The sequence below is a fragment of the Dama dama genome, chromosome 14 (genome assembly GCF_033118175.1).
Source record: "Dama dama isolate Ldn47 chromosome 14, ASM3311817v1, whole genome shotgun sequence".
Lineage (NCBI taxonomy): Eukaryota > Metazoa > Chordata > Mammalia > Artiodactyla > Cervidae > Dama > Dama dama.
This window is the reverse complement of record NC_083694.1, coordinates 44,393,026-44,405,506: the sequence shown is the minus strand read 5'-3', so window position 1 is coordinate 44,405,506 and position 12,481 is coordinate 44,393,026. Positions and strand designations below refer to the sequence as shown.

At 47.9% G+C, this 12,481-nt stretch overlaps 1 protein-coding gene across 1 annotated transcript in view; it reads right to left on the bottom strand.

The window, feature by feature from the left end:
* NPHP4 (nephrocystin 4) overlaps window positions 1-12,481 on the bottom strand; it is a 137,023-nt gene that overhangs the window by 116,768 nt on the left and 7,774 nt on the right. The window contains exon 4 of the mRNA XM_061160531.1: window positions 5,357-5,509. Coding sequence (XP_061016514.1) covers window positions 5,357-5,509 — 153 coding nt within the window. The remainder of the gene's footprint in view (window positions 1-5,356; window positions 5,510-12,481) is intronic.

Genomic DNA, 12,481 nt, shown 5'->3' with positions numbered 1-12,481 from the left:
CCAGGCACAGAGCAGACCCCCAGCCAGTGTTTGCTGAGTGAGCCCCTACTGCTCCCTGGGAGCTTGCCTGGGAAGAACCTACTGCTTATACTCCGGACCTTTAGGAGGTGGACACTGCTGTCAATCAGGCACAGATGATGAATTCAGAGTCAACAGTTTAAACAACTGGCCCAAGACCCCACAGGAGTAAGGATGGAGCAGGACTCAGCCCTTATCCATCTTACATCAGATCCCACTCCCTCAGCCAAAGCCAGACCCACTCCCGCCTGGAGAAGGATGGCTGGGCTTATTCAGAAACAGCAAACCCAGTTACAACCTAAAGCAAAAACAGCCTCACGAGACTGTGATGAATACACAGAAGCTGACAAATTCAAAGCTTTCTATTGTCCCCACATGTATGTCTTTGTGCTTAGACGCTCAGTCATGACCAACTCTTTGCAACCCCATGGACTGTAGTCCACCAGGATCCTCTGTCCATGGGATTCTCCTGGCAAGAATACTGGAGTGGGGTGCCATTCCCTCCTCCAGGGAATCTCCCAGACCCAGGGATCGAATAGTCAGCTCTTAAATCTCGTGCAATGGCAGGCAGATTCTTTACCACTAGCACCACCTGGGAAGCCCACATGGTAGACAGTTCAATCACCAAACAACTAAATCCCCATGGAAACATTAAGGAGAGATATCATTTCTCCTTCTATTCATTCACTCACTTCTCTACCCGCCCCCCTCCCCATTTCTGGCTCAGGGTCCCCAGGAATTGTTTCTGTTGAGCCAGACAGGAAAGAAATCCTCCTAGGTGACATGGTTAAGACCAGGCACTCTCGGCAAAGACGGCACCCTGGAGCCATGCTGGATTCCTGCTTTGCAAAATGGTTTACATCAGGAGCAGCTCCTGGAACATGAGAGTGGGTAAGGAGAGCGGAGGGCATGTTCAGGAACCTGGCGATTAACCAAGTCACTGGGCAGAGCCTGCTGGAGTTTCACTTGGATACACTGACATTTCTTGACAGCATCTACTTGTCTTTTAATTTTATTGAAGTAGAGTTGATTTACAGATGTTGTGTTAATATCTGCTGTATAGCAAAGTGATTCAGTTATACATATATTGTTGCTGTTCAGTCACTACATCATGCTGGACTCTCTGCGACCCCGTGGACTGCAGCAGACCAGGCTCCTCTGTCCTTCACCATCTCCTGGAGTTTGTTCAAACTCATGTCCATTGAGTCAGTGATGCCATCCAACCATCTCATCCTCTGCTGCCCTCTTCTCCTCCTGCCCTTAATCTTTCCCAGTATCAGGGTCTTTTCCAGTGAGTCGGCTCTTTGCATCAGATGGCATATTCTTTTTTATATTCTTTTCCATGATGGTTTATCACATGATATTGAATATATCAATAGTTCCCCATGCTCTAAATATAAACCAGTTTGAATCTGCTAACCCCAAACTCCCAATCTTTCCCTCCCCAGCCCCCACACACCCCTTGGCAACCACAAGTCTGTTCTCTATGTCTGTGAGTCTGTCTGTTTCATAGATACGTTCACTTCTGCCATATTTGATCTGGGTTCTGGCTGCCTGGGAAGAACCACTAGGATTCCTACCCAGTGGCCCGAGTCAAATAAATACAGGAGGAAAAATGAGCCTGTCACTGCAGGCTAAGCGTGGTTAGTTAAGGAAAGAATTTAAGGGAGAATTATGTCCATCGCAGAAAGAAAGTGCAGGAACTGCATGGTGCTTTGGCCTCCCAGATTATTTTTTAAAGATAGCTTTTGAGAGGCTGAAAGAATGATCCACCATCTCAGCGCAAGTGAAGGGGGTGATTCCTCTCCACCGAGGGCAGCCTCGGAGGAGAACACAGAGTCCTGAGCTCAGAGCTGAGAGGCCTGGAGCTGGTGCCCTGTGGTCCGCCAGGCAGAGAGGGGAGGCTGGGATGAGTGGGGCATAAGGAATTCATCACTCCCGGAAAGAAACACCCGGCTCAGCTCAAGGCAGGACTCCTTTCACCCATGGTCTTTCCTACAGGACACTGTTTGCAAAGTAATGAAATAGCATCTTCTGTCAGGGCTGTGCATTACAAGGACAACTCAATCAAAACCCAAAGCCCACATGGTTGATTCACGAGTCTACACAGAGACCAGACAACCACATTGATTTCCAGATGGGCCCCTGCTACTGGCCGCTGGTAACCTTCGTCACATCACCCCTGCTAATGTGGCTGCTGCTGCTGCTAAGCCGCTTCAGTTGTGTCTGACTCTGTGCGACCCCATAGACGGCAGCCCACCAGGCTCCCCCGTCCCTGGGATTCTCAAGGCAAGAACACTGGAGTGGGTTGCCATTTCCTTCTCCAGCGCATGAAAGTGCAAAGTAAAAGTGAAGTTGCTCAGTTGTGTCCGACTCTCAGTGACCCCATGGACTGCAGACTACCAGGCTCCTCCATCCATGGGATTTTCCAAGCAAGAGTACTGGAGTGGGGTGCCATTGCCTTCTCTGCATCACCCCTGAGCCATAACCAATGGGTAGAATCAGAAAAGCCCAGGCGATTAGTAAAATCAGAAAAAGATCTTCACCAAATTTCAGAATCATCTCTAAAAAGGGCAAATTGTGTTTCTCTCTATTCCCATAGGTGTGTACACAGAGCTTTGCTCAGATGACAGAACCCCATAACCAGACCCTCCACATATCCAGGCCACCCCAGGAACACACCACATTTCATGTGCACATGTACATCCATGTATACACACACACACACACACACACGGCAAAGCGGAATCTCTGTAGTTCACTAAACTCTGAACGTCAAGGACAAGAGGACAGTGCTGGTGGGGAGGATGCTGCCAAGCGGCCCATCAGGATGGACCATTCCTGGGGCAGCACTGGCCTCTGCTGCCTGCCTGGGGCATAGCACCTGAACACAGCTCTGGCTGAGAAAGTCCGGGGCCTTGGCATCCCCTCCCAACCAAAACTGCTCTGTTTCCCAGCACTTGCCTCGCTGCGATCAGTAACTGAAGGGTGCAGATTCTTCTGAAAACATTAAAGACTGTGGTCCTCCCTAACACATGGCCCTGGTCCCCTCACCCCGCTGAGCAGAGCCCAGATGACTGAGCGGCACTCAGCTCCCACAGCTCGGACCAGACATGAACTGAGCTGAAAAGGCCTCGACCCACAGCTCCCAGGATAGGCGGACACCTGAGAACCCTCTCGGGCATGGATGCTGAGCCCTTGATGAGCCCAGAAGGTGGAGCAGCAGCTCTGAAGGCCGTTTCTTACAATGCACCTTCTACTCTGCAGGGCTCTCAGCCCCGACCTGGTCGGGGTGACAGCAGGCCCTCCGCATGTGGCCTGTCTTGGCGGTGACCGCGGCTACAAGGAAAGCCATGGGGAAGGTCACGGGAGGAGGGTTCATCTTGGGACCCCAGTGGTGGCAGAGTGCTCCTCTGCTGATCTCAGGGGATCACCATCCCCTCGACACAGCAGCACTTCCAACAGAACCTGCAGAGCCCCTCCAACACCAGGGTTAAAACAAGGCTCGAGAACAATCACTGTGGTCAAGGTGTCTGTCACTTACGGCCTCTGACCTGCCAACTGCTCTTCAAGACAGAGACATATATACTGACCTCCAGAGACAGAAAGCAGGGCTGAAACCTCCCCAAGAAGCTGGGAGCCAACCATCCCGTGGTGACTCCCCAGGAGAGGACACAGTCACTGTAGTATATCTGTCACCATGCCAGGCTTTCCAGGGCGTGACTGTTCACTTGAGAAAAAGAATCCAAACAGCCCAGCCCAGGAAGGCGGCACCCCAGCCAGGCTCCCAGCAACATTGGGGCCACCGCACTCCTGCCAGGCCTCAGCAACCCCCAACTGCCCGCCCCAAGACAGAGGCGCAAAGGTGACTCAGTGCAGAAGCTGGGACAGCACCCTAAACAGCCGCCCACGGTCACAAGTGGTTTACAACACACAGCCTCTCTCTCGATTCAGATACCAGACTGAGGGGCTCAGCATGGGCCATCTGATGGCCAGAACACACCAGTCAAGGTCCTGATCCCCAGGACACACGTCCCCATGGCTGTATCTAATTTCCCTGAACCTCTGGGCACAGCATCTCCCTCTCCTGCACGTTCAGTAAGGACCAGTAATATCAATCCACGCTGCACACAGCATCCTGACCGTGGGTGACAGCCAATGCAGAGAAGCCTGGCGGCTTCATGACTGGGCAGGACCATCCCCCACAAACAGGGCGGCTCGCACGGTTTGGTCACGTACGAGACCTTCCCCAGGACAGCTGCAGCCACAGCCACCACCTCTGTTACTCACTGTATTGTCACCTACTGGGCTTCCCTGACTCTGCGCAGAGAAGAACAAAATCAACGCCACACCAATCCTCCAATACTGTTCCCTGCAGGACCCACTGCATTCAGGTGCAGTTTGAAGGAGCAGCTGGGAAGAAGACCGCTGGGACACCTCCAGCTCTTGAGGAAAACCCCGTTGTCTCAGGAAGGCCCCTCCCAGCTAGCTACCCGCCAAGCCTACCCTCGGCCGCCCTCCTGCCCCTCACCCCGGGACACAGCTTCTGCCACTCCACTTATCCTGGGCTGGTTCCCTCCATCCCATAGGCTCAGCTACCCAAGACCCTCCTTCACCACCTGCTTATGTCTCCCCTTCTTCCCTAGGGCAGTGGCTGTCAGTCTCCTCTGAGAACTCACCACACCTACACTTGCTGCCGCCTGCCTGGTCAGCAGACTGTAAGTTGTCCAGGGTGAGAACCACATCCGTCCCATCCACCCAGCACCATCGCCTTGGCACCCGGCCCCATCGCAGGTGCTGGAAGAGACGCTTGTGGGTTTGGTGCAGCTGAACGAGGATGTGACACTCGATCTGCAGGGTGGCCAGGCACAGGGTTGCTGCGTGGGCAAGTCTGCAGGCAGAGACGGGGGCTCCGGGCCCTGCCACCTTCTACCTGGGCAAGGCACCTCATTTCTAAGTCTCAATCTGCTCATCTTAAAAAAAAAAAAAAAAATCCTGAACTAAAAAGAAAGAAAAAGAAGGGGGGAAGTGAACAAGGAGGAAAACTGGGGAAATCTGATGAGATCAATAATTTCCTAACTTTGTTGCCAAAGCTGGAAGTTTCCGTGAAGGTGATGAGACCTACATACGTGCCCTCCCACTCCACCCGCCCCCTGCCACCATCCACTCAGGGCACATGACTGCCACACAAGTTTCTGTCTGGAAACAGATGCTGGCTGCCAGGATGAGCTTTGTGGGAGCTCGGCCTGCTGCTCGGGGCAGTCCTGTAGTCTGGGGTGCACTGGTGCTGCCCCCAGGTCTGGGTGGAACCCACACACCTGCCAGCCACTGCACCCACCTCATTGAAGACGATCCTGGCCGGCTGCCCGCTGAGCGGCTCTGCGGGCCTCGACGAGCTCTTCCACGTCCTCCCGAAGAAGTGCCGATAGGTGACATCGAAGAGAGACACACGCAGGTGGCAGCCCACCTCCGATAGCAGCTCCAGCACGCCCTAGGAGACAGAGGGATGGCCCTGAAGGATCCTTAATGTTGCGAGCCTCCCCACAGATGCTGTGGACCATTTGGGGGAAACTGGGCCACTCAGCATCCATCCCCTGGTTTAGGTATCAGGCCCTTCCTTCCAAGGGACGACCTCTCTCCATGGCCCTCCCTTGACCTCTGGAGTCCCACCCAGAACCAGCAAGGCACACAAGAAGCCAAAGCTGTGGAGACAGACACCCATGACACCATGTGGAACCAAGGAGGAGCAAGTTCAGGTGACAACACATGAGATCCTGGATCAAGCCACACCTGAAGCTTATGCTAATGATAGGTCTGTCTTTAAGTGAGTTAACAAATTATCTTTCCTTAGGCTATTTTACTTGGGTTTTTTTGGGGGGGTGGGGGGGTGGGGAGGAGTTATTTGTTATTACCATTTACAGCCAAATCATTCCCAGTATAACCACAAACTCTAAATCCTCAGCTTGTCAGAATTATTTGGGTGGGTTGGGGTCAGGGTATAAATAAAAGAAAAACCGATCTTTGAGAACCACAGATACTGACAAGGCACCAGAGACTATACAGACCTGCCCTGTGCCCAGCAGTACCACCTACAGAGGGTTCTGCCTGGGTCTTCAGTGCTGTTACCACCAGCGCACCTGGCAAGAGGGCAGCTCTTACTGTCTATCCAGGACCAGGAATTCTGCTTTCCTTTCACACAATCATTTAATAAATGTTATTTAAGCATCTATTTTCTGTGTCCACTCTGTGCCAGACACTGTTCTAGGCACTGGAAACGCAACAGGGAATAAAACACACAAAACCTGCGTCCCTGGGGTTCATGTGAAGACAGTGAAACTGGGAGCAGGGGAAGATGGGTGGGTCAGCTCTTTGAAGAAGACAGCCAGGGAAGGGGCTCTGAAAGAGGACATCTAAACTGAGAACTAAGGAGGCAGGGTGGGGTGGACGGGAACCAGGAGTGGACCCTGGGAGAATGAACCAGGCAGAAGGAAGCTCTGGGTACTCAGGAAAATCATCCTGACTACATGTATATTTTTTGTTGTTTTTAGTCACTAAATCATATCTGACTCTTTTACGACCCTATGGACCGTAGCCCACCAGGCTCCTCTGTCCATGGGGTTTCCCAGGCAAGAACACTGGAGTGGGTTTGCCATTTCCTTCTCTAGGGAATCTTCCCGACCCAGGAATCTTCCCACATCTCCTGTTGGGAAGCCACGTATGTTATTTTTGTTGTTTTTCAGTCGCTAAGTCATGTCCGACTCTTTGTGACCCCAGGGATTGCAGCATGCCAGGCTCCCCTGTCCTTCACTATCCCCCAGAGTTTGCTCAAACTCATGTCCATGTATGTGTATTTACATTAACTAATTGCTCTCACTTTCTGGTTCTAAGTGTCCCTAGTGCTCTGGCACCTGGAGCCTCCCTGATGGGAAGAGGCTGTCCTGCCCAGGGCCAGCTATTTCCCAGTGATAGTAAACAACCTGCTTTCAAGTCCACACCCCACTTGCCCTCGTCTGGCTCACACTCGAGGAGACAATATCTTTCCACCCCAACAATCCCAGAACTAGACCCAGGCAACTAGTTCCTCCAACCCAGAGGCCAATGAACTAACTCAAACTGGCCAGTCCTAAGTGTGTGCAGCTGCTTACCCGGCCTTGCCCATCCCTTCCCACAAAAACCACGATACAGGCCTTTTCCCCAGCTCTCCTCTCACCCCACTGCCTCCCTACTGACCCAATCGCTTCCCAGTGGGACCCTTTGGGGATGTGTGCCCCCTCCCCTGGGAAGCCCAGAGGAAGAAACTATCTTTTCAGTGGCAATCACCCCACTCTGCTGGCCCCACCACACCTGAATAAAAACAAAAGCCAAGGTGCATTTCAAAACAGAGCACCCAGTGATTTCCCTGGTGGTCCAGTGGTTAAGACTCTGAGCTTCCCAGGCTAAGGGCACTGGATTGATCCCTGGTCAGGGAACTAAGATCCCACATGTGGCACACAGTGGCTGAAGTTTTTTTTAAATACTAAAACAAAAAATTTAATAAAACAGAATGGGATTGCGTTTAATCGGAGAAGGGGCAGGAGCCACCCATGCAGGCCACTTCTACTCCAAACAGGATGACGGGTCAGGGAAAGAGCCTGAGAGGCAGTGACACCACCTGATTCGGGATTCCACGGAAATCAGTCCAACGTGAGGTGAAGTGTGTGTTAACTAAATCGGGGGTGGGATCCTTCCACAGTTTATGTGGATGTCAGATCATCATGCTGGGCACTCCAAGTATCCTATGGCTTCATCAGTTATACCTCAGTAAAGGAGAAAGAAAACCACTCCAGCTCCATGTGGGGATGGGAACACAGGGGGAGGACGTGAGGAGTTGGGGTGAGGAGGTGGCACATTCGGGGTGTCAGTGAAGGAACTGCCGAGGGCCCTGGCGATGGCGGGGTGTGGAATATGAGGGGAAGAGAAACAGGGAGGACCAGCTGGTGGCCGCCTGCCCGCCCAGCCTCCCAGGTCCAGCAGGTGAGTCCCAGCAAACGGGAGCAGCTGGCAGAGGGGTGGTGTCGTGAGTGGAGGTGGGGAGTATGCCAACAGGTCTGGGGGGATCTTGAGCCCAGACCCTCATCTCTCCCCTCCAGCACTGTTCCTCACTCTGCTCCCTGCCCCCATGGAATGCCCCTTTACTGCACTCACCCCCACTCCCATGAGGTCCTGACCAGGGAGGGCCTCCCTGACCCCGCCATCCAGACCCTCATCCTCTGATCCCGCTTTATATCAGTATCTCCCATGCTTCTAAGTTGTCTGTTTACATCGGTCTCAGCTCTGGGGGGGGAGGGATGAGAGCCTGGAATATTCTCCTCCTGCTGATGCTCAGGACTGGAGACCAAACCATGCAAGGGGTGGGGGGGCTCAGTGTGCACACCTCCCCAGGGCCTGGGCCTCCCCTCGCTACAGGTACCACCGAGGGCACCACCGTTAGCCCCCTTGGCCCCCTCACCACGGTCTCAGGGAGGTGACCAGCAGCCAGGACCAGGGAACTCCCAGATCACCGGGGAGAGCTGGGTCTTCTCCCAGCCTCCACACCCCGACCACCCCCTCCGCCTCTCTGAGACTCTGTGCTCAACTCTACTCAGGTAGGTTTCTAGCTGTCTCCTCATGCTGGACAGAGAGCTATGAAGATAGAGTTGGGCAGGGCGGGGGGTGGTCACCCTCGTGTCCCCTGCACAGCTCCAAACACACAGTAAATACCAAGTGAAATAGTCATTCCAAAGGAAAGAATTAGGTTGGTCCAAAAGTTTGTTTGGGTTTTTCTGTAATTATCTTACGGGAAAACTTGAATGAACTTTTGGGCCAACCCAGTAATCAACATTCATGGTAAAATGAAACTAAACCAAAAAGGTAAATAAAAAGTAAGAAAAACATACCAAAATGACTAATAAGTGATTTGAGTTCAAAATTAGTATGTAATATTTTTAGCCAACACCTTTTACAGGCAAGTTTGCTATCATCTAAAGCTATCGATTCTCAAAATAACTAAAACTTTACAAATCTGTAAGATCATTTAAACTGAACTTTTTACTTTTTCCCTACTCAATCTTTTAATCGTGGCCGATTTTTGTGTGTAAAACCAACTTTGCATTCCTGTGATAAACCCAACCATGATGTCCTACCTTCTGTGTACATTGCTGGATCTGATGTCCTAATATATTAAGGAATTTTGTGTCAGCATTCATAAGAGATGGCAATCTGTACTTTTCTTTTCATGTCTTTGTCCAGTTTGGGTATCAAGGTTATGATGGCCTCAAAATAAACACCTGAGAACAATTCCCTCCTATTCTATTTTCTGAGTGTTGGTCTACAATTGGTATTATTTCTTCCTTCAATATTTTATTAAATTCAACAGTGAAGTCATTTAAGTTTGGAAATGTTTTAATTATGAATTGAGTTTCTTTAATAAATATGGGGCTATTTAAGTGGGAATGTGCTGTGTGACTCAAGGAACTCAAACCCAGAGGGGTGGGATGGGGTGGGAGGTGGGAGGGAGGCTCAAGAGGGAAGGGACATATGTATACTATGGCTGATCCATGTTGATGTATGGCAGAAACCAACACAATAGTATTATTATCCTTCAATTAAAAATAAATTAAGGAAAAAATGAATAAAGAAAAAATATACAGGGCTATTTAGATATTCTATTTCTTCTGGTGTCACTTTTGGTAAATTGTGCTTTCCAAGAAATGTATCCACTTCATCTAAGTTATTTTTATTGGCATATAAGTTACTCATAATGTCCCTTGATTATCTTTTTAATGTCTGTAGGATATGTGGTAATGCCCCTTCTTCCTCTCCTAATAATGATAATCTGTGTCTCTTCTCTCTTCTCATGATCAGTCTTGCCACAGGTTTATCAATATTATTAATCTTTTCAAAGAACCAACTTCTAGCTTTACTGATTTTCTCTACTATTTGCCCTTTATTGATTTCTGCCCATATATTTCATATTTCCTTCTTCTCTTTTCTTTGGTTTTATTTTTTTTTTCCCTTTGGTTTTAATTTATTCCTTTTGTCTAGATTCTTAAGCAGAAAGCAGAGATTGTTGATTTTACACAGGCAGGCCTCAGAAACAGAGGGTTCAGTCCCAGACCACTGCAATAAAGCGAATATCACAATAAAGTGAGTCACATGGATTTTATGTTTCCCAGTGCATATAAAATTATGTTTATACTATAGTGTAATCTATTAAGTGTACAGCTGCATTGTGTCTAAGAAAACAATGTACATACTTTAATTCTAAAACAATTTATTGCTAAAAAATACCAACTATCATCTGAGCCTTCAGTGAGTCATCAAAGATCACTGATGACAGGTCACCATAACACAGATAATAATAATGAAAAAGCTTGAAATATTGCTAGATTACCAAAATGTGACAGAGAAATAAAATAAGCAAATGCTGGAAAAATGGCACTGATGGACTTTCTCCATGCAGAGTTGTCAAAAACCTTCCATTTGTGGGGGGAAAAAAAAAACAATATCTACAAAGCACAATAAAATGAGGTATGCCTGCATTTTTCGTCTTTTCTAATGTCGTTATATAAAGTTGTAAGTTTCCCTCAAAGGGCTGCATTAACTTCATCCCACAAATCTTGATATATTCTTATACCACTTAGTTCCAATTACTTTCTAATCTCTCTCTGAATTCTTTGACCCAAGGGTTACTAGTGACCAGAGTGTTGTTTAATTTTCTACTATTTGGAGATTTTCTGGTTATCTTATTGTTATTGATTTTTTAACTTAATAACATATTCTTCATAATTTCAATTCCTTTAAATTTATTGGGATTTATTTTCATGACCAAGCATATTATCTATCTCTGTAAATGTTCCACAGGCACTTGAGAAGGTGTATTTTATTTGTTGGGTATAGTGTTTTCACGATGACAATTCAGTCAAGGTGGTTGGTGGTGTTCAGATCTTTCACACTCTAATGATGTTTTTTTTGGGGGGCGTCTATTTGTTCTATCACTTATTGAGAGAGTTAAAAGCTTCCAATTATAAAGGTGAATCTAAATGCAATTCCCTTTGGTTCTACAAACTTTGCTTCATGGATTTGAAAGCTGTGCTGCTGGGTGCTGGGCAGAAATGAGATATAACAGCAGGCCAGTTAGTCTTTAAAATGCTGGCTTACAGGTCTGGCCCTTGGCTGGAGTTTGCAGTCTGGGGACACAGACTTCCCCACCACCCTAATGGATTGGAATGGCTTACTAGTACTAAATTTCTTGTACAAAGCGATTTATGTTGATCACTTGCTTTCCTTCTGGAACTCTGGAATCCTACTATGTGCTAGGCAGAGTGTGTCTACATGACCAGTTCCCAAAAAGCCTGTTGGGAGTCATACATTATAAGCTATTGGCACTAAGTCTCTGACAAGCTTCCCTGGTTGGCAGGATGTCACAGGTATTGTCCCAGCTCGTTGCTGTAGTGTGTCTTGTGGGAATCCCATGGCAGAGGACCCTGGGAGTTCATACCCATTGCCTCCCGTATGCCGTTCCCTTGGCTGATCTTATCTTACTCTATTTTTTCACCGAAAGAATTCTTTCCTTTGAAGATGACTATGTGCTGAGTCATGTCAAGTCCTCCTAGTCCATCACCAAACCTGAGGGTGACTTTGGGGGCTCCCATCACAGGTGCACACACATTTAGGGCTGTCACGTCTTCCTGTCACTGTCAGTATGAGACGTCCCTTTATCTCTGGTGATATGCTTCACCTTGAACTCTACTTAGTCTGAAATTAGTACAGCCACAAAGCTTTCTAATGCTTAGAGTTTACATGGGTATCTTTTTTTCCATTCTTTTCCTTTCATACATATGGTTTGAAGACATATATTTAATGTCTTCATATTTAAACTGTGATTTTTTTATAAACAACTTAGAAGTGGGTTTTAAATGTTAGTTTTTACTGTATGACTCTATTCTACAGACAGTGTACATTTTTAAAAATTATTTCAGTGCCATTATCCATTATCATAATGTCTATAAAAGCAAACGCCTGGAGTCAGAACAAGTGGTCATTTTAAGGAAGGACCTAAAGAATGGATGACAGGTCATTCATACAGGAAAAGCTATGCTGTCTTAAGGAAGAATAAGAAATTCTTTATGAAATGACATGAACAGTCTATAACATATATGTGGGGGAAGGGGGAGTTGTTGGTTTTTGTTTATTTTGTTTTTCAAAGAGTCTCATTTTGATCCTTTCTTTCCCAGAAATCCCTGAAGAAACCCAATTATGAGACTTGCGTGAAAGTATTGATTTTATCTTTGGGAAGGAAGTAAAGATGACCCACATTTACCAATGTATAATACATACTGTTAAGAATATTAAGATATAGAATATAGCAATAAGCAACCATTCATGCCAAAAAAAAAGAGAGAAATATACAAGCATATTTATTTGTTGTGGTTGCTTAGAATGT